The sequence below is a fragment of the Procambarus clarkii genome, chromosome 24, assembly GCF_040958095.1.
Source record: "Procambarus clarkii isolate CNS0578487 chromosome 24, FALCON_Pclarkii_2.0, whole genome shotgun sequence".
In the NCBI taxonomy this organism is placed as follows: domain Eukaryota; kingdom Metazoa; phylum Arthropoda; class Malacostraca; order Decapoda; family Cambaridae; genus Procambarus; species Procambarus clarkii.
This window is the reverse complement of record NC_091173.1, coordinates 9,894,747-9,917,645: the sequence shown is the minus strand read 5'-3', so window position 1 is coordinate 9,917,645 and position 22,899 is coordinate 9,894,747. Positions and strand designations below refer to the sequence as shown.

Below are 22,899 nucleotides of genomic sequence, written 5' to 3'. Positions count from 1 at the left end.
GTGACTTCAGACCAAATGGTATGAGGTACTTTGAGCTCTGTAATTATTTCAAACACACAGGGTTATTGGAAGATATTCTTGTGTTGTACTCAGATTTTGCTAGTAGAAGCTAATAGATCAGCCTTACATTTCATGTTCTCTTCTGACTCCATGTATAGCTAGCCGTCCTGTGAGGTGGGGAGGATGTTGGATGAGCTTGTAGCTCATCCAGAAAATCGTGAAGTTGCTGTTTAGTCAGAGTTGATTTGTTTTTGTATTGAGGCAGGTATTTTCTTCCCCGACTCCATGTATGACTAACCATCCTGTGAAGTGGGAATATTAAATGAACTTATAGCTAGTTTTTTCTCTACATTGTGTAATCTCTGCTAAACAGGATAGCAGCACATTGCTGTGTACTGTATACCTAAGCTTGTTAATAAAAAAAATAATTAGGTAAAGATTTTTATTATGGCAAAGATTTTTGTAAGGCACTTAAACCACACGTGACACTAGTGCGGTATTTATAATTAAACAGTTTATTACAGATGATGTAATGTTAATTTTTTTTGTATTATTCTATAGAGATGGAATGTGACAAAAAATAACATTTTTGTTTGATATTTCATACTAGAATCCTAAGCTGCCCTGAGAGCACTCAATAACCACACTGGCATCATACTAATGTACAAAGAAAAAAAAATTTCCCAATGTGTAAAATATAGAAACTAATATATTAATTGCACATTATATTAACAGTGTGAAGTCACTCGGTTTGAACTATAGAAACTAATGCAGTAATTTGTTAATACGTATCTGAATTTCCAAATGGCAATATATAGACAAAACTATGGAAAATATTTCTGAGAGTTGATGAGAGTTTAATAAATGGTGCCTAAACACTAAGGATAAATAATTTACTGATGCAAAGAGGGGTAACTAGTGCAAATCCAGCTAACAGTACACAGTCTATATTACCTACATTTTTCTCAAGTATAAATTATGGAATGGATTTTTTGCCTGCCGGGTTCAGATTTACAAAATATACAAAATTTAAATCGGAATTTGCGAATAAATTCATTTGTATGTGACTGTTGCAAAGTTTTAAATAAGCTCAAGTCATAATTATGACATCTGTAATAGTTCCCACAGTACTGATGCAGAAGCTGCACACACACTACTTCACAGGTTATTCATGTAAACTTCTGTGAAAGTAACAAATTCTTCTTTGAAGATGTTAAATTTCCTTTAAGGATTTTAATTTCACAAATATAAAACACAGAGTTTCAAGAATAACAATAAATAAAATTGCTGATATAAAAAATATAATTTACTAAAATCACTTATCACTTCTATCTAACAGTATTCATCTTTTCCTCAGTAATGGAAAATTGTTCTCTCCTGCGTGCGTCAACTTCTCGAGCCTTACTGTAGAGCAGAACTCCAGTTATCACCACTGCCGTCCCTATACCACTCCACAGCGTGACTGGGTTCCCAAACATGAGCACTGACAGCCAGATCAAACATGCTCTTTTGGTTGTGTTGGCAACACTGAAATTTGAGTTTTAATATTTTATTAACACAACTATCATGCACAGATCACAAGATTTTATATCAAATTAACACATGAGGCAAAGAAGTTAAAAGGTTCTATGGCTATCTAACCATGGGCCTATTGAAGTATAAAGTTGTAAGATCAAATGTGAGTAGAAACTAATTAAGGGAGTTTTACAAGACATTGTTTATGGTTTGGAAAGTCATTATATGCAAAATTTCTGCAATTTCACAGTTGTACAGTAAAGAAACTCTCCTAGAAGCCCTGGAGCATTGTAAATTACATACCGCATAAAGATGGAACAATGGCACTAAATTTAATATATAACTTGCAATTATAATAGTTATAGAACAAAGTAGCTTACAGCTGTTTTGACACATGATGAAATAAAAATCCAGCATTGACTGTAATGAAATGTCTGGTGGGCTCCTTTGTGGCTCCCTGAAGCAAGCCGCCTAGTTAGCTTTCAACCAATCATTTCCCACCAGGTCTTTTTGAGTCATAAAAGCCTACCGGAGACCAGAAGCAAAATCTAGCACACTCAATAGAGGCATGCAGGAAGTCTGGGAATAAGAGATCAACCCAAGTCAAGAGGTAAAACTATCAGAGGTAGAGTGCTCCAAAACAAGCCACTTCATGCATGCAAATGTTACAAATAATATAAACAAGACACAAATAATATACAGTAGTTAAACCTGAAAAAAGCAACTAAATAATAATAAGCTAGCTACCACTGCCAGTTATACCTCCCTATCACTAGATGGCAGCCCTATTTTCCAACCCAAAACAATACTCTGTGATGAGCCACCCAAGAACCAAAACCAAAATGGCTGACAAGCAAAGGGAAGCAACAGGGAGCCACAGAGGGGGCCCACCAGAAATAGGCATGTCATTAAACTCAATTCAGGATTTCTAGCTTGGCACCTCAATGGTCTCCTGAACCTATTTGACCACATTGAACAACAAAACATGGAGCAGAAGAGAGCAGCAGCAGCCAGTAATTTCTAACTAAGTGGATCAGTGCCAGGTTTGGTCCATCAATGACCTGTATGTATTCTTTGATACGGTTGTCTTTAGGAGAGCCACCGCATGCCCCCAAATGTTTCTCTTTTTGGTCAGTTTTGGAAACGGCTCTCCTGCTTAGTTTCAGAATTGTCTTTTACTCCATTTCCCCAGATTGCCCAGGCACTGTTTCCTATCTGCCCGACTTGCCCACCTCTTAAACCCACGTGGTCATTTGATAAAATTCCTGACTTTTTATCCTTTCAAAACTTTCAGGTATCTGCACCAACAATCTTCCTAAATAAAAGTTTCAAGTTTTCTTGTGCAGAAGTCAGACTCACAGTTGATTCACAATGTTGACAAGCTTAGTCACTTCCCACATATATTCTTTGGCAAAAATTAAATAAGCTGCTCAAGGTGAGATGCTTGTCTCTGGACATAAGCGGTCATAAAACTTATAGTGCCTGCATTAGCACATATAATGAACACAAAAATCCCAGGAACTCATGGAATATAATCCAGGAATAAATTAATATGAAAGATGTCTTAAGATCAACCTATTAAAGAGTAAATATTGTTGTATTAATTTTTTCTTGGTTTTGGGAAGGTTTCTTATGAAAATCTTAAGAAAATAATATCTTTGAGTGTTAAATTTATGAGGTTATTTTTACTTTGTTATTTTTCTTTCAAGTGGATGTATTATCTTTAAACTGTAGGATACAACCCGTTCTCGCACTTTCTTACAGTCAATATTGACTTATTAAATAAGTGCATATGTGACATACTAATTTATTTTGAATATTTTAGTTCACCTTGAAAAGCTTCATAGAAAATATTGACCTTACCTAACCTTCTTAGTATGTTAAGATAAGCATCTTATTGCTTCGTAATTACAATTATTACTTAACCTATACCTATAATAGGTTAAGTAATAATTGTAATTACGAAGCAATAAGATGCTTATCTTAACATACTAAGAAGGTTAGGTAAGGTCGGTGTTTTCTATGAAGCTTTTCAAGGTAAACTAAAATATTCACAATAAATTAGTATGTCACATATGCACGTATTTATTAAGTCAATATTGACTATACGAAAGTGCGAGAATGGGTTGTAGGATGACACTGGAGTGCACAGCTAGAAAGGTTTACTATGGGTTAAAAACAACATGTCCAGATACTAGAACCAGAATTAGCCCCGTTTCTAGTCTCTTGGAACCAAATCAAAATCAAAGTACTGTTTGAATCTCCAAAGAATTGAAAATGTCACTTACATATGCCAAATGTTAGTACATTCAGATTCATTCTCAACTCACAATAGAGAATTCAGGGTTCGAATTCCAGGCGAGTTTCCTATTACCTAATGCACCTGTTCGCGTAGCAGTAAGTAGGTACTCAAGAATTAGTCAGCTTGTTGAGGGGGTTGCATCCTTGGGAAGGATCAGTTGGGAAAGGTGTAATAGTAGGGATTAAGTGGTTCAAAGAGCTCTTGGTAGTTTGGGATTTCCAAATATCTTTTGAAGAAGATTGTGTGTTTTGATATTTCCCAAGGTTTTTGCTAGTTCATAATGGTAGTGGATTAATCTCTGATCCACTTGAATTTCCTGCCACATTGAGAAAACAATATTGTCAGGAAAGGTATGTGTCCTTGATGTACCGAAACTGTCACTGTTGACCTGGCATGCAGACAGTGCCCTGAAGGAAGCTAACAAAGTGAAGCCAAAAAGGGGCATTTCATTACACTCAATACTTTATGAGATATATTTCATATTTGCCTGTGAAGACTAGTATTTAAAGAATTTCTGAGATTTTGTTTAATACCACACATTAGGCAATAGTTTTGTTATGTCAAGAGTTGCCAATGACTGACACTGGCAAACCATAATGCAAAGTGTCAAAACCATATACAGTATAAATTTTAAATGTAAAGCATACATGTTTCAGTTAAAATTGATCAAGAAAGTCCCAAAATACAAATACTGTACAGTACATAGATTTTCACATCTGAAGAGTAGGATGATCTGTATTCTGAAATTATGGAGTAAATAAAGATAAAATTATTATCAATACTACACAAGTCAAAAATTAAACTTACCTATATGTAACAGGATTCACATAGGACATGAGCACATATGCAGTAATGGTTTGTCCATGGAAAGATATGCCATCCAGAATAATGGCAAAGAGCAGATCATGATCCAGTTGATTCTGTAGTTTGTCAAAATCTACCAAGAAATACCACGTGGGAAGCTGCAGCACCACAGCGGCTAAGTTTGGATAGAACTGTAGTTCTGCTGGACTGTGGAAACATGATGTCCATGAACTCATTACAACAAATATTTCAACATTATAAAAATAAATAATTTGCTCCATCAAACAATTATGTTTTACTAAGTGAAAAATATTTTACTAAACTCTAAACAACACTATTTTAATTTAAAATATGTTTATCATCAAAAGTAAATGCAAATCACTTTCAGAAATTTTAATTTTTGAGAGAAAATAGGAAACATTTTCTAGTTTCAAAGTACAGTACTGCATGTAGCTAACTTCTAAGAATCATCACAAAAGGTCTCCAAGACCCACACTAACCTACCTGAAGACAGGACAAGAATCTGGCACATTCTATGAATTGGGGAACTTGGGTATCAGATCTTTCCAAAACTAAGAAAACTAACCGACAGCAGAAGTGTAACAGACAGCCCCAACAACTCGATAGTTACAGACACCACAACAGACCTTGATAGTGAGATATAGAGACATACCAGAAAGACAGACATTTGCAAATTCTATGCAATGGGCATTTACATAGATATTCTGGTAAGAAAAAAGGGAGTAGAAATGAGTTACCCTCATCCCAGAAAATGGGATGAGGGTAGAACTTAGGAGAGGGAAATGTAGTTTTGGGTCAACATGCAGGCATTTCCATCCAGACATGTGCAAAATGTCACTTGAGGAAAGGAAATGCTATGACTTCAGCTGCCCAGACTTTCACATGAAAGAGAAAACACTTTTTAAGCGTGGCAAACAGGAAAATTGCTTTGGAGGAACATAAAATAATTTTTTAGACCCAGAAGAAAACAATTTCAGAAGGTGGAACAGAGGAATTGTATGTTACTGGAACTGGTTGAAAGAGCCATTCACTTACCAGTCACAGGTACAATTACACCCCACAACAGAGCTACAACTACAGCAGGCAACAACCCTGCCACAATCAGTATTGGCCAGAACAAATCTGATATGTTCACACATATCGGTGTTATTGTATGTGACATATTTTAGTAGTAATGGAGCTGAGAAGTTGAGCAAATTATGGGCACTGAACGATAGAGCGCTTGGGGTCACTCGACCACACCACCCCTTGGGGCGGCAATTGCCGTGAATATAATTTTTCACAATTATTTTGACATTTCTCACTCGTTTCTTCTCTCTTTTTTTTTTTTTGCTGTAATATTATTCAAAGGTGTGTAACTTGTGGAATTTATATAGTTCAATGTGTGGAACATAGCTATGTTCAAAATTATGGGGCTCATATGTAACATGTATATTATATTCTACGATCAATCAAAGTGTTTTTGCTGTTATTACACTATATACACACATTGTATATATCTATCTACATATGTGTTCATCATAACGAACTACTAAGTTGGTATGGCGAGTCAAAACAACAAGACTGGCAGCAACACAGCAGCTATCAGATGCCACCTCCCTCCCTCCCTCCTTCAACACCGCACTCCTCGCCAACATTCCTCCTCCACCATACTGTTATTGTTTTTATTACCCTATTTACACACGTTATATATAAGTATCTACATGCATTATTATAAAATAATTTAATACTGGCACTTTTTATTACTGATGCCAACATTATTATTAGTTGTACAGTATCTGAATGTGACAATAAAACAAACAAACAATTACCTGTTCCGTTGGCTGTACCGGTATGTGACATTTCTGAGTGAAAACATTATTAAATGCAGTATAAACACTTAATTACCCATTTGAAATAAGATTCCCACATTCTTAAAAAGGTTAAAATGTCTTCATATTTATTTAGATATACTGTACTAAGTGTTTGAAGGTATGTAGTGAAGCTCACCTGTAGATGTAGACTTTGTTGGAGAGTAGTGACTTGGACACCACACTCATCACGCACTCACACAGGTTAGTTGTCAAGGCACACACGAATCCGATCATGCTGAACGAGAGCTCATTACTGGAGCAGAGCGCTAATCCAATCATGACTGGTATTAGCGAAAAGAACACAAAAGTGCCCGTTCGTTCACCTGAGAAGATGTCAATCTTACATCATTTAAAATATCTTAAGTTGAAGATGATAATCATGTAAACAAAAAGCAAAATGAGAATAGACTATACTGTATTTGTAGACATTTTGTCAAGAGGGCTTTATAAAATCTGGCATACATAGGACTAATGCTTATACTGTAAAAGCAGGAAAATTCTAAAAAAACTAGTATTGAATGTAATGAAATGCCTCTTTTGGTGGGTCCTGTGTGGATGCCTTCTGTTTACTGCCTGATTAGATCCACCCAGGTCCTTGTGAGTCTTTACAAGACTATCAGAGACTCGAGCTCAACACCTGGTCCCCACACAAAGTGCAAGGAGCAGAGGATCTAAAATCACTTGAGAAAACCAGCGACCAGAAAGGTAGATTGAAACAATATCAACAATAGCAAGTCAACAAAACAAACAAGAATACGAGCAAATCAATAGTGTAACCAATTTTCCCCACATGTAGCATCCAACTGTTGCAAGGTGGTGGCACTGCTAGCACGAGCCACTTGGTCAATCTCGAGGTGACAAAAGGCAAAAAATCTGACATGTCATCTGTTCGTGGGGTACATAACAGATGACTGCTGGCTTCTGTTAGCAGGATAGGAGCTTTTTCCCTTTCCACAGCTCATGGTAAGCCTTACCCACTAGTTTCCTAAAATACAAACTGCCAATCATTTAACAATCAAGTACCCATTCATTGCTGGGTGAACAGAGGTGTACAGTTAAGGATTGGTGCCTAGTTAATCCTCCCCAGCCAGGAAATGAACCTATCCCAAATTGCTTGTGAAGTGCAGGCCAAGTGTGTTACCACTGCACCAAAAAATAAACCATACAAGAGGAGACTGCTTGTCATCCCTGTCATAAAATTTTATCAAATTTCCTAGATAAAATTTGAGCATCACTGAACCCATGGTGATAGTTCATTACAAAGTATCATCTCTCTAAATGTGCCTCTTTCTCATGACCATCTCCATTTTCTTGCATAATACTCAATTTAGGGACACTTGCTCACAGTTTAGGGCCTCCATTGAGTTTTCCAAATTTGTCAAGTCTCCTGTTTCCAGTGACATGTTATACTGTACATCATTGAAAGTGGAAAGAAATTTTTTTCTGTATCTTGCTACATTTAAAATATTTATAGTTTTAACTACGATTGACTTTTTGTGGTCTCGTTTGTAAGTACTGTACTGTATTAATCAATTTCTTTCTTGTTGTACCTATCTAGACTGAATACTTTATTATTTTCACCCTCTTCATTTGAATCCCCATCAGGATCTATCGCTGCAGTTTTGTCCTTTGCTCACCACTACTCCTGTTTGACGCCTTCCTTTTTCTTACTCCTAGTGCATCTTGCCGTTTCCTATAAAAAGAGTTGCTTACATTGCCACATTCTGCAATAATGCCACAGCTTCTGGGTTAGGTTTTAAATTTTATACAAATGAGATTCTCTAAAAAGGGTACATCCATTGCTTTCCAGCTTTCTGAGGCTTGTTCTTCTCAGCAAGCCTGGGAGAGCTTCTCTCAATATTAATATCCTTCTTTGTTGAACTTGTCTCGCTCTGAAGATTGTTTATCGATACCCTATTGATCTTTTCCCACACTAGATTTATCATGTTGGTTATTGTATCCTTCTGGTTTATTTCATGGCTATTTTCACTCAGGTCTCTCTTCTTCCCCACCCTCCTCATGATCCCTTACATCTGTGTGGTGCTGGCCATCATCCATATTATTTCTCAGCTTTACTCTCTGGGATAAGAAGTGTCCACTCAGCTGTCAGGCCCCTGTCAAGGGGCCTGACAGCTGAGTGGACAGCACTTCGGATTCATAGTCCTGAGGTTCCGGGTTCAATCCCCGGTGGAGGCGAAAACAAATGGGCTGAGTTTCTTTCACCCTGATGCCCCTGTTACCTAGCAGTAAGTAGGTAACTGGGAGTTAGACAGCTGTTTCCCGAGGATGTATAACAAAAAGGAGGCCTGGTCGAAGACCGGGCCGCAGGGATGCTAAGCCCTGAAATCATCTCAAGATAACCTCAAGATTAAGCCATTCATCCTACTACTGTACTTAACAGTTACTCAGTATAAAATGTGTAAGTTAGAAATATTTCATACATCAGTACAACAGTATGCAAATCTAATATTTACATAAGACTGAATATATAAACTTCAGAAATATTAAATTCAGTTGTTGTATAAGCACAAATATATCTTAGGAAAGGAGAATATTAAACAAAATGACTTACCTATAACACAATAGGCAATTAAAACAGTAAATAAAGGTGCAGAGCTCTTGACAGTTTCTGCGAAGCTCACTGCAACATAATAGATGGCTATCAGTCCAAACATTATGGTTCCCAGTCTGAAATAATAATGTGTGATAATCTTAAATATCTGTAATGATGGGGTGAATTTTTCATATACCACTTCATAAACTATATGGACCAGACTAAGGGATTTATTTGTCTATGTAACAAATAATAAGTGTTATTCATTTTGTCAAGGACAAGAAGACTGTGTATATATTATATACTTTAGGCTTTTACTGAGGTCCTCCCAAGGTCCAACTACTGGCTTTTCCCAGGATCCAACCCCACAACAGTTGCCTAACTCCCGGATACCTATTTAGTACTAGGTGAAGGGAAACGTGCCCAACAATTTGTCTAACTCAGTAATTAAACTTAGGATTCCCGACTGTGAGTCAGGCCCTCCAAAAATGATTAAGTATTGGGTCCCCCAAAACATTATCAAGGACAGGTTCGGAGCTCCTCTACTGTTGGGGTTCTAGGAACTTCACAATGGCTCTTTAGGTTAAACAATAAAAAGGTAAAGCTTCTGAAAATCAGTGGAAGATATACATACAGTATTATGGAAAGGTCAATAACAATGAATACTTGTGCTGCTACTAACTGTAGGAGGCCAAGGATGAACATGCTTGTCCGAAAGTTGGCAGGTCTCTGCTGTCCTTTAATTTGCGTATACGTGCCCAGGGGATATCGCATCTGGACCAACCCACAAAACATTGTAATCATCATCTGCGCGCCACCTGAAAGATACAGTGTAAGGAAATAATAGCTAGTGATAAAAATATTGTCACCTACTCACACAGCACCCAGTTTGCTGGGTACACAGAGAAAATACATTTTATTAAATAAAAAATTAATGTATTTAACAATATAGACATAATACACAAGACAAAACCCATCGGTATCCAACCCTGTGATAAGCAATTTCAAGTTGTTTACAAATCACTCTGACTGCCAGTTCCTGAGTTATCAACCTTCTGGCAGGTTAGGGCTAGGGTTTTGGTCAAGTTACTGACACTGTATTGTACTAATTCTTTGAAGATAGCTGTAATAATAGTTCAGCAAGTGCTTCAGGCAGCAGTGAAAGTACAGGGCAGTGTGTTTCGCAAAGTATGGTGTACAAACGATTGTTAAGCATACTTAAGTAATATTCCATGGGCAATGTGTATGGAAACAGAAAAAGAAATATGTATAGAATAGATATAAAAAAATTAAAACAAAAGATATGAGAAAATATAAATAAGTGGTGAATACTGTGAAGGAATAGATGGTATAAATAAGGAATTCAAACAGAATGATTTAGTCAACGAACTGAGAAGTCAGTGGGAGACAAACATACTGCAGCACTCAACAGCAGTACAGAACTGTACATAACAATGATGAGGGCCAAGAAACATACTTCCTTTAAAATAATATCTATCATGGAAAAACACATTACTGTATTGTATATCATCTAACGTTTTCTTATAATATATTGTTGTATAAATATACAATATTCTATGTAAAAAAATGTAAGTGCTTATATAATACTGTAGTTGGTAAATTTTTTCTGATTACAATTACTGTACTATAATGTGTGAAAACAATTAGAAAAAATACATTTATAGATACACCGTACTTCTATTTTAAATAGAAAAGACTGACAATAGATGCTGACAAGCACAGGAACTGGTATCCACAAAACAACAAAAATGCCTATTTACCCTAGAGTTTCAAAGAGAAGGATGAGGGAAACTACGTACAAAGCACATGGGGGTCAGCTTTTTGGTATGTGAGAATATACTTGTTGAGGAAGAGGGTAATTCCACTGAAGATGTACCACAGCACGAGGAAGGAGATAGCCCGCGGGTGCTGCAGCCCAATATTTTTAAGCTTTTTACTTCTTCCTGTAGAATCTTGCGAGGCCGATCCACTGAGCTGAGGAACAAGGAGGTCATCTTCAGAGAGGCTGGCCTGAAAAAGTTATTACGCTAATTCAGTTTGCTTTACATATACAGTATATACCAAACTTTATAAATTAAAAAATAATGAATTTAGGAATTATCAAAAGTAATTCTACAGTATATGGCAACCAATTATTCATAGATTTTAATGGTAAACTAAATTTTTAATGACAAAGAAGAAAGGTATCTCTACCACCACATTTCACAATGTTAAAATATACAAACCCTAAGCATCCCATGATACAGATATAAAATCTGTATCCTCCATCGGGGATCGATCCCTGGTGGAAGTGGAAACAAAGAGGCAAAGTTTCTTTCACCCTGATGCCCTGTTACCTAGCAGTAAATAGGTACCTGGGAGTTAGACAGCTGCTACGGGCTGCTTCCTGGGGGTGTGTAACAAAAAGGAGGCCTGGTCGAGGACTGGGACGCTAAACCCCAAAATCCTCTCGAGATAACCAAGATAACTGACCCCATGTATTTAATTTTTATTTTTTATTTAACCCATATAAATTAGATTGTGTTGGTATTTTAATTCCCTCCTTGTATTATAATATACAGTACAGTATTATAATTATATTTCCTTTCCTTTATATGAAGTACTCTGCCTACTTTACATTACACCAAATACCTCACCCCTTATAATAGAGGGGGTGCAATACCCCTAATAGATAACAATAATGGAATTGAGAAGACTAGAAATTCCTATTACAGGTTCGTCAAAAAGCTTCATGTGTTCATAGTTTTCCTGCCTAGTTTTACACAGCGCAGTGACGTGACACTTAAGAACACAGCAGCATAGTACTACAGCAGTAGTGCTCTATCAGCATACAGTACTTAAGACATTTAATTACTTCCCCAATGTCATTCACCTGTATCAACTAAAGTGCTTACACAATTAGAATAATTGCAAAATTATCCTATTACTCAATATAGTATGTCATCAAAAGATTACCCCATTGCTCACAGAACTTCCTACTAAATATAAATTATCGTTATCTAGAGAATATTTTGCTACTTAAAACATATTGAACTGAGTTTGAGAGTGAAGGCACATGATATTGATAAAAGAGAACATACCTTTAGACTTGTCATACTTGATAATCTGCTTCGAGTAGCAAGGGTTGGTCGGGGAAGTTTCGGGCAAGTGATCAACACACCAGGTCCCTCAGACATGCCTATTATTGCAGACAAGTTGTTAATTTAAATATGAAACTTTACAGGGAGGTTCATCTGTAAAACTGACATCTACTGTATCTACAACCTTCTCAGACATACAATTGCTAGAGGCCAAAATCAGAGAATCAGTACTTATTAGTATTTAAAAGGAGGTTATGTATACCAGCAGCAAAATCTACAAACGTTAAAAAATGTCGGCATACACAAACAAAAATAAGCATGCAGTCACAAAAACAAACACAATCATATATGCACATTCACAAGCTAGTTAGCACATTTCTATATACTGTACAGTATAATGTAAATCAAATTATATTATACATTATTGTATGTATGTACAATAAATGTATATAGAGGAGATTCCCCCATTATATGAATGCCTATTAAAAGAAAAACACTCCTTCATCCAAATGGCCTACCAAGTAGCCACTTGTGTGTGTCTCAATCCACCAGATATATAAATAAATTAAAATGTCCACATGACCAACTAGTGTCATACTGTAACCCACTCTGATCTAGTTAGCAGCATACAAATGACAATTTGGTCACACTGCAAGACTTTAAATCAATTTCTGGACAACATTACCAGGCAGAAAAACATTCATTCATGTTTCTGTTATCACAATAGTAGCTATTATTTTTATGCACACAAGTGCATTTAATTCATATAGGTTATTTCTAATAGTCCTTCTTTTGTGTGATATACATTTAGGGTGTAATGTTTATGCTTATGGCCCCTCACTGTTTCAACTACCATCTTGAAAATTCTTTGAGAATTCCTAAAGATTAGCACGTTTCGGAGATTCATGCTAGGTACCTACTCTCCATGTATCCATCTTGTATCTGCCGTAGAAGTTATCCCAATTGTCAATAAAATATATCACATTGGCCATACAACATAAACTCAGTTAGCCATTAATACAATTTCCCTAGATACTCCTTCATTTTAACTTTTCTTCTAGGAAGAATGGCACATGACTGGGATAACAATCTGTCTGGAATCTATGGGTTCCAGACAGAGATCGTCACAGCCCCCTTTCACCCAAGACCGGCTTCCTTCAAGACCAAGCAGAAGGAAAAGTAATAATTATTAATTAGTTATATTATTATTATTATAATAATTATAATTGTTGTAATTACTAATTACTGTACAGAAGAAATATTAATTATTAGTTATATTATAATAATAATAATTATACCTGTAATAATAATTGTTGTACTGTAATTACTAATTAATACTCTTCCTTCTGCCTGGTCTTGAATGAAGCTGGTCTTGGGTGAAAGGAGGTTGTAATGATCTGCCTGGAACCCATAGGTGCAGGACTCTGAAGTCCACCTCCTGGGGCTCGTGCGGCCCAAGCTCTGCTTCGGGAGGCTGGGGTAATTCTTGCCCTTGCTGGGGTGGTTCTTCTCCAGCCTCAACTTTGGCAGTCTCTGGGTTTGGAGTCACTGTGCCTTCTTTTACCAACTTCGAGATTAACTCTGAAACTGGAGCCCCCATAGGGCAGTTCATTGTTGCCTTCAACCTCGTTCTGACAGTTCCTGCGACAGCACTGGAACCAACCGTATTGGCTTTTCCCTTTCAATTGGAGACTTTCGGCACCATGGAGAGGGAAAACCTCCTGCTTGGGTGACAGCTTCTCCTCCATATCAACCTACCCTGGCTTTGTGCCATGGAGAGGCCACTCCAGACCGACAACCAGAGTGCAACTCCATAGTCTCCTCTGACTTATGGATGCCTACTATTATCCCAGCTAAAGGGAAACACATCACATCCTAGTCTTCTTGTCTTGGTTGCAAAAACAGTCAGTCCATGCTAGGTATAGCTTGAATCTCCAACAATTAAAATATTTTTACCTTTTCATCAGTATTTTTGATAATACCCATGCTCTTATTAATTACACACAAGTTCTCAATGTGCTCAGCCTTTTCCTTCATCTTAATCATAAGGTTTTTCTTGATGATGACAGTTCATTTCTTATTTGCATTCCCTCTAAAGATAATTTGATAATTTGACATTCTTCTCTAAGAAACTGGACTTATGTCTTCATCAAATCATCCTGTCTTCAGCTCAAGACAGAGAGTCTTGGTGTTACCCGAGCAAAACATTCACAATAACTCTTAACACTAGGAGCACTAAGAATACATGACTGTTCTTGACTATTTTCCTCACAGAAAAAATTGATAGCAAAATGTTAAGAAGAACTGTAACCAATCTCGGAAATTATCAGCAAGTTGCATTTCATCACTATCTCAATAACACCATAAGACCATTTTAGGCACACTTCATAAAGAACAGTAACTAAAAATACAATAGTCCGAGTAGTATTACTGTACAGTATTATTACTTTAATAATATTCAATGTGTACACAATCACATCAATATTAAATATTATTTTAATCCTTAGTATGACATAATATTAATGTGGCAAGAAATACACGTATTTATCTTTGTATCACAAAATAGGAAAACAAATACTGTATATAAATACAGCACAGTATTTCAAAAGTCGAATAAAATAGTGGTACAATATTTTCATAAGTGCCAAATAAACAAATCAAACTACAATATTGTATATCTAAGCCAAAGTTTAGGCAAAAATTTTTTTGATCTCTTTGAGCAAAATTCAGCTTACCAATTCATTTATAAAATAGTGACTTATTAGTGATGTGGCAAGACATTCAATGTTCATACATATCATAGCAAGTACAGTAGGCAAGGCTTAAGGGCAGGTTGTATCGTGATTCTCAATTAGTTACATGATCCTAATATCCATCAATGAAATATCGTTTTATAACAACTCTGGTAAATCAAAATACTGAAAATCTATTCTTGATGACTACAGTATAGTATTTACAAACCATATACTAATTAAATATATTATATTAATATACTATACAATAAATAAATAAATAATATTATATATATATATATATTATATAGTATATAGTATATAAAATCGATGTGAGAATCATTACACATCCAACCAAATTACGGTGATAATATTTTGTGGAAATATCAAAACTGAAGATAAACTCTACCAGAGATGGTTATCAAAGCTAAAGATAACCCAGCCAACAGCAGATCAATGAAGGTGAAAACACAAACCAGGTTAATGTTTTACATATGACCAAAAGAAACCTAGGGTACAGTACTGTACACACACACAGTGTGATTTAAAACTTAAATTTAATGGTACGGTATTTTTTTTTGTTTACAAAATTGATCAAATTGTAAAAATATTATACACCACAAAAATTTAACAAGCTTTTGCAGACAATGGCATATATTTCTTGTACTGTTAATAAAGCTGAAAAAGTCTTATTTTATTTGAATTTGTGTTAGTTTGAATACACCATCTTACTTACACTTCTGAGCTTTAGTTACATCGAACGTCTTGATAGCTCTCAAATCATAAGTCGAGTGCCTGTAAAGATCCGCAGAACATTGATTCTGTAGACTTTGCTGAATGAACATTTCATTATACTTACACAAATTAATGTACGTACTGATGAAAACAAAAACTCGTGAAGTCACCAACTCTTGCAATATCGTGCGTATCCATGAACATTAGACCTTAATACAAATGATACTCTGAAAGTTGGCAGATCTCAAAAGGAAGTGTTTTGACACCAACTCCTGTGCTATTCTGTCTACTAATGTCATCCAGAAATATTTTCAAACACCAGTGGGAAGCACCAAATTGTGATGACAATAATTGTCATGCTTGTGGTACATTATAACTTCACCTTTAGTAAGCAATTTAAAATGATAATAGAATTTTATTCATGGGTCTAGGTTAACTCAATTACATCCATATAGATGTATTATAACAATATTTATATTGTATAAAAACTGGGTAATGATAACTGAAATCAACATACTGTATGATGATAACCGCATTACCCAGGGATCACTGTATAATGTAAATTGCATTTCACTTCCAGTAGACACTGATAGGTAAGCACTGTTTCCCAGCGCCGGCGAGAAACAATGAGCAGTTTCTTTCACCTGATGCCCCTATTACCTAGCAGTAAATAGGTACCTGGGAGTTAGTCAGCTGTCACGGGTTGCTTCCTGGGGTGTGTGTGTGATGTGGGAAAAAAATAGTAGTAACAGTTGATCGACAGTCTAGAGGCAACCCGAAAGAGCAGAGCTCAATACCCCCTCCCCCCCCCCCACGGGAAGCACAACTAGGTGAATATACTGTCAATGACACTGACCAAATGTTTACTCAACATACAATGTCTAAATTTCATGAGATGTATTAGATTTTACATAAAAAAAAAGTTTATTTCAAAATTGTACTACAGTATTCTTTAAATGTTCTAGTTACAGTACAGTATTAGTATTAGGTTTACATATTTTTTATTCTCCACCTTATGTTTAAGAATAGAATCACATGTACTAGTCAATTGACAAATGTGTTTTGACGTCAGAAATAACATACAACCATGATCCTCAAAGATGCAATGTGCAGTTTGTGTGTTTAAAGCCACAGCAAAGTGTTAATCCAGCCCTACGGTGATAGCCAAGAAAGTGCAAAAAGTCATCCTACAGCTCCAAAGTCATTCTAGTGTGGCTACTAAAATAAAGCATATTTAAAATGGCATAAAGATGCATTAAGTGACAAAACTGAGCACTCACTGGAAATGTTGACCCTTTTCACTGAGGAAAGCAAGTGATGACTTCTATGATTTACAAGATAATAATGGCCACTTGCATGTCTTTACCTGGGCTCAGCTCTCCTGAAATCAATTTAAGAACTCATAAAACCTTAAAAATCCACTCGACATAAACTGTATAACATTGTTGTATATATCAACAACAACGATATTTTTTCTAAATTCTACAGACTTGTCAATAACATTATATTCTTAAAACAAACAAAAAATAAACAGACGTCAAATGTATATTAATGACATCTTCAGTATAATAGGCAAAGTATGCATATTCTCATCAAAAATACTACTCATTTTGGATTCAAATATCTTCATAACCTTGATGCCTATACAATGTACTGTATGAGCATACAAACAGTTCCTATGTCCTAGTGGTAGCACACTTACACCATACTGTACCTCTCTTAAATAGTTCTTAAATTGTTAAAAGTGTTATTAAGTTCTTAAATTTTGAACAGAAACTATGTTTGTTGAGGTTCTTCAGTTGGCATTGGGAATATCTTGTCTTTTACAACTTTTTGCAATTTTAGTAGCTTTTTTTCTGCCGTATTTATTCTCTTCCTTCACTCTCTTCCTCTTGATAGCTCATACTCCAACACTACTTAGACTTTCATTTAATGATTGTATAATTGATTCAGTCTTGTATGTGTCAACTTCCATGTCACTTTCTGCATCAACTAATGTGCTTGGGCCTTCCTCACTAACAGAATCCTTTTTAATATTTTTCCTACAGTTGTCAAACATAATATGGTCACTATTCACATGTGGGAGTTTTTCTATTATCCATGGTGGCACCTTCCTTAACTTTTCTACTGCTGCTGTGCCCCTTAATAATAAATGGGTTGCAACACAGTGTCTGTATATACTTCTTATCCATTGTCACATACTTTATCAAGTTATCACCACTTACAGATGCATGTCCAGGTATTCTGTACCAGTCCCTTGCACCACTGGTCCACACCATGGAAGTTCTACCAAGACTGAGAAGCTTGCCCGATGCATGTTTGGTTCAAGGTACTATACACACATACATACTTTATAATTTTTGGTTTACTCCTGTTCCCAAAATTAAACCTTAGATACCAAAAAAAAACACTCATTTAACAGTTTAATTTTTCTTCTTAAAATGATAGATCCACTGTTTTAATATATTCGAAGTCAATGGTCACATCACGTGATCTTGAAATAACAAAAAATAATATTTAATGTAAAACTATTTATAATGAAAACTGTCTTCTTAGCTTCAAATCAACCCCAACATCAAGATTCTACCTCAGTTCGAAACAAAATTATTCATTTGTATGCTGAGCTTGTATGCTAAAATGTTGTATTTTTTTTCACATTGGCAACACTACTATATGAATATCATGAATCACTGGGGACTAAACTTTGCATATGCATGTTACTTCATGTACCCTAATATTCTGCCAAATTTCTTGTAAATCCGAGATGATTTAGGTCGTGAGTTGTGATGATTTGGATGATTTGTGATGATCCATGACATTGCATGTCTGCAGGCAAGATGTGAGAGGGAATCCACAACATTTTTTATTTATTCCCTTATTAAGTGTGCACATACTGTATATTTAAGTCTGGCTTTGAAGATAAGCATGTTATCACAGTATTTGATTGTAAACTATTTAATGCTAGTATTGAAAGAAGTCTAGTATTGAAAGAAGTCTAGTATTGAAAGAAGAACAGTTAAACTAATACAATGTTGCCATTATCATGCAATAGCTTTAGTCTCATCATAAGATTGATTTCAAACATTCTATCTTGCATGCAAGATATATTTAGTTTTTTTTTTTTTGCATACTGAGAACTTTGATGGTTATTGGACAACGAGGTATACTTCTGAGGGGCTTCATTTTGCCTTTCCAGTCTGTCAATACTTTTGCCATTTTGCAGGACTAAAGCTGGTGCATGATAGTCTATCAGAGACCTTATATATGCTAAGTACATCATTTTTACTATTATAATATTAACACCATATTTTGTACTAATAAAATTTAGCCATTTAGAGATAAATCTGAACTCATGCTATATGAAATAGCAAACCATCTTATTACTACGGATAAAATATCTGAAATCCAGGCACTGTATCCATAATTTGCTTCCAGTAGATAAATGACATGAAATTAAGAAGCAAGTAGTGTAGTGTGAAGACTAATAATAACAAACAGCAGCTTTCCTATGACCCTTTAACATCTTTATTTCCATAGCTAAAACAATTATATATTAGCAAAAAGACCTACAAAACAATAAATGTATAATGATAAACTGTAAATACATAGCAATTGAAGTGGAGCAATCTCTCTTATTAACTGACAGTATAAATATAGGGTGTGCAGGATAGATATAATTGTTAACGTAATAATGTCTGCTGAGGTCTGATGAAGACCATTTTGTGCCCTCTGTAATCAGGATGAGTATGGGGATGTACAATAAACCAGCTGCCTCAATAAACTAATAGCCCAACAAAATTTAGAAAATTAAAAAGGTACATTAGAAACATTTTAAGAGGGCCCTTAGATGAGCAGACAATTTACATCAAGCCATGTGACAAGAGGGTGTACTGCTACAGTGTTAGGTTGAAAGTCAATAGAATGATTCATTCTCAAGATATTTAAGATAGCACATACCATGAGACATAAAAGCTGAGTGAGTGTGTGAATTCACACACACACACACTCCTATCCAGATAGGATCTAGAGTAATACCACTGACAGATGTTAATGTTCCCATCAGATAGCCTAAATGCAGAATGAATTGTAAGGTTTGATACCTATTTTTCCCCACATACACTCACTCTCTTACACATGCTCCTCCCCCCCCCTTCCCCCACCAACCTTCTACAATTCATGCCCACCTCCACCTCTGCTGCCCCCATCCCCCCCCACAACAGGTTTCCCCCCATCCTCCCTACCTCTGGACTCCTACATTCCCTCCTTATCCCAGACCCAAGAACACACCTCCCACTATTTAACAGTAACTGTTTTAGCAATAAATGCATATTTTACATCCAACAGGCATTGCTACTTGCTGGAGCAAAACAGAAATGGCAGCTTTAGCAGACTCATTGGAGGAAATATTGTAATAGATTTTGAAGGATTATTAGATAGTGGTATGGGTATAAATAACAGAAAAAGAAGGAAAACTCACAAAAATTTAAAAACATTGCTTGGTAAAACAGTAACAAATCATTTTGAAGAAGAAAACACAATAAAAAGAATATTCCCAATAGAAAGACAGCACAGCAAAGGTGTCAGTAGTTATAATATTTCCAGAAGTATGAAGAACAATAGGGATGACCTCAGATATTGGTGTGTACTGAAAAGTTAGACGTGATAGCAGTCACTGAATCCTGCTTCAATATTAGACTTAAGAAATCTACTACTGTAACTAAGTACTGTACTAGATCATGGGATATAAACTCTTTCACATTGATCTAACAGATGTTAAGCGAGATGGCAATAATATCCATGCAAGAGAATCTGAAGTACATTGACAGAAGAGCTCAAATCAAAGACTCACATGGAAACTTATGGATGAAAGTGAATATGGTGAAACAAAAAACTACTGTACTAATAAATTAGAGCAATAGAAAATCCCACCACTCCAGTTCTAGACGAATTGGGCAATAAATCTATTTGGGCAAAAATATATAAAACCAGAGTTACATGTAATGAAATGCCAATTTCTGTGTCAGCCCCAGTGGCTCCCTGAAGGTATTATGTTGTATTTATTTATTTATTTATTTATTTATTTATTTATATATATAAAAGAAGGACTGACAGCTGGGTGGACAGCGCTTTGGATTCGTAGTCCTGAGGGTCCGGATTCGATCCCCGGTGGAGGCGGAGACAAATGGACAAAATGTTTCTTTCACCCTGATGCCCCTGTTACCTAGCAGTAAATAGGTACCTGGGAGTTAGACAGCTGCTACGGGCTGCTTCCTAGGGGTGTGTAACAAAAAGGAGGCCTGGTCGAGGACCGGGACGCTAAGCCCCGAAATTATCTCAAGATAACCTCAAGATATACTGTACATTGGGTTTATGAGAGTACCTTACCTTGAGGTTACCTTGAGGTGCTTCCGGGGCTTAGCGTCCCCGCGGTCCGGTCGTCGACCAGGCCTCCTGGTTGCTGGACTGATCAACCAGGCTGTTGGACGCGGCTGCTCGCAGCCTGACGTATGAGTCACAGCCTGGTTGATCAGGTATCCTTTGGAGGTGCTTATCCAGATCTCTGGATAATGTTCCCTAGCATTATATCCCTATATACTCTAGATCCCTAGAGTAGCTAGCATTAATGTTTTTACATTCTTGTAAAACCACTAGCATGCATAGCAATTCGGGTAGGTCCTTAATCTAACAGATAATTTTAAGTAGGTAATTTCTAGCAAAATTGAAGAAAATGACTAGTAGGTACATTAAAGTAAAATTTGACAGTTATCAACAGGTAAATTGTAACATAGTTTGAGGATTATTTCAAGGCATAATGCAGTAATATACGCATTCGATATAATAACCATGATTCAATTCTTTATTATGCACCCCATACCCATCCCGTGGGCGGTGGTGTAAAGGATTACAGAGGCACATAATCGGTTCAGGAACAAGATGATAGCAATGATTACAATGGTGAAGTTGTATGGCTTAGGTATATATTGGGGGATTGGGGGGGATTAGGTAGCACAAGATACAATGCGAGTTTAAAGCACTAGGTAGGAAACTATAAAGATGAAATTAGGTACCTTTTGGTTTTATTTTTGAATAAGGCAAAAGTTGGACAGCTTTTCAATTTGTTAGGGAGTGAGTTTCATAGACTAGGTCCCTTTATTTACATAGTGTTTACACAGATTAAGTTTGACGCTGGGAATATCAAAGATATATTTATTTCTGGTGTGGTGATTATGGGTTCTATTAGTGCCAATATAGGGATATAGTACTGAACATTAGGGACCTTACCTTAGTACCTTACTGAGTATAGTATACTTAGTATACCTCACTAACCTTAGTATAGTGCCTTAGGGATCTATTGTAGTACCAAACTATTAGGTGCCATCAGTCGTGTGGAGTCCTTTTAGGCCTACCAGGGACCAAGAGCCATAACCTGGTCCCCCTCAGAGAGGTGGAAATTTACCTTTATTTGTGTTACATCTGACCTTTTAAAGAAATTGTCTGGATCAACATCCTCCAATTTGTTCAGTATTTTAAGTTTCATCGAGATCAGCCCTGTCATGTCTGATTTCTAGTGTTGTTTGTCCTGTGGCTCTTTTTTTTTTTTTGAGATATATACAAGAGTTGTTACATTCTTGTACAGCCACTAGTACGCGTAGCGTTTCGGGCAAGTCACTGGAATACGATCCCCTGCCGCGAAGAATCGTTTTTTCATCCAAGTACACATTTTACTGTTGCGTTAAACAGAGGCTACAGTTAAGGAATTGCGCCCAGTAAATCCTCCCCGGCCAGGATACGAACCCATGACATAGCGCTCGCGGAACGCCAGGCGAGTGTCTTACCACTACACCACGGAGACTGTTAACCGTTCCTAAAGTCTTAACCGTTCCTACAGCGAATCGACTAATTTACACACTAACAGGCCATTACAGACTCACTTCACTAACTCCATTGCATTACCTCATATATAGAACAACTTTAACAGTGTAACATAAAACAAATACAACAACAGTTATGTATTGGACATACTAAAGCCAAAGTTAACCAGATATTTTGTCCGCCCAAAACCTTAGACATGTAATAATATCTTTTAAACTTGCACAACCTTTTCCGTACGCATATGTATGTTATAAGAGTGAAGGAAGCCAAGTATACATATACCCTGAGAGTAGGGGAAGCGTGAACTAGGAGAGAGAGACTCACACTCAGCTGACGAGAGCGTCGTGGCACCTGACATCTCCACAGCCGCCGCCACCAGCTGACCGACACATCAACACTAACCCAAAAC

At 36.3% G+C, this 22,899-nt stretch overlaps 1 protein-coding gene across 9 annotated transcripts; it reads right to left on the bottom strand.

Annotated features, from left to right (window-relative positions):
• Positions 1-428: 428 nt before the first annotated feature.
• Positions 429-22,899, bottom strand: LOC123761713 (solute carrier family 35 member E2A). Of its 9 annotated transcripts, none has more exons than XM_045747837.2 (10): positions 22,815-22,899; positions 16,898-16,998; positions 15,619-15,677; positions 12,151-12,248; positions 10,911-11,080; positions 9,732-9,867; positions 9,068-9,183; positions 6,632-6,818; positions 4,625-4,828; positions 429-1,527 (listed from the first exon to the last, which is right to left on the bottom strand). In XM_045747837.2, the coding sequence occupies exons 5-10, from the start codon at positions 11,062-11,064 to the stop codon at positions 1,329-1,331; spliced, it is 996 nt and encodes a 331-aa protein (XP_045603793.2). In that variant the 5' UTR covers positions 11,065-11,080; positions 12,151-12,248; positions 15,619-15,677; positions 16,898-16,998; positions 22,815-22,899; the 3' UTR covers positions 429-1,328. The 9 variants fall into 9 exon arrangements, with proteins under 9 accessions (XP_045603793.2, XP_045603790.1, XP_045603795.2 ...); XM_045747834.2 differs by having other exon boundaries at positions 10,870-11,080; positions 22,815-22,897; XM_045747839.2 differs by lacking the exon at positions 15,619-15,677.

Coding starts and splice junctions, on each gene's coding strand:
- LOC123761713 (XM_045747832.2), bottom strand. CDS start 22,848: ATGTCAGGTGCCACGACGCTCTCGTCAGCTGAGT. Junction 11,081..12,150: donor CAAGTATGACAAGTCTAAAG/GTATGTTCTCTT, acceptor TAACTTTTTCAG/GCCAGCCTCTCTGAAGATGA. Junction 1,528..4,624: donor GTGAATCCTGTTACATATAG/GTAAGTTTAATT, acceptor CTCAAATTTCAG/TGTTGCCAACACAACCAAAA.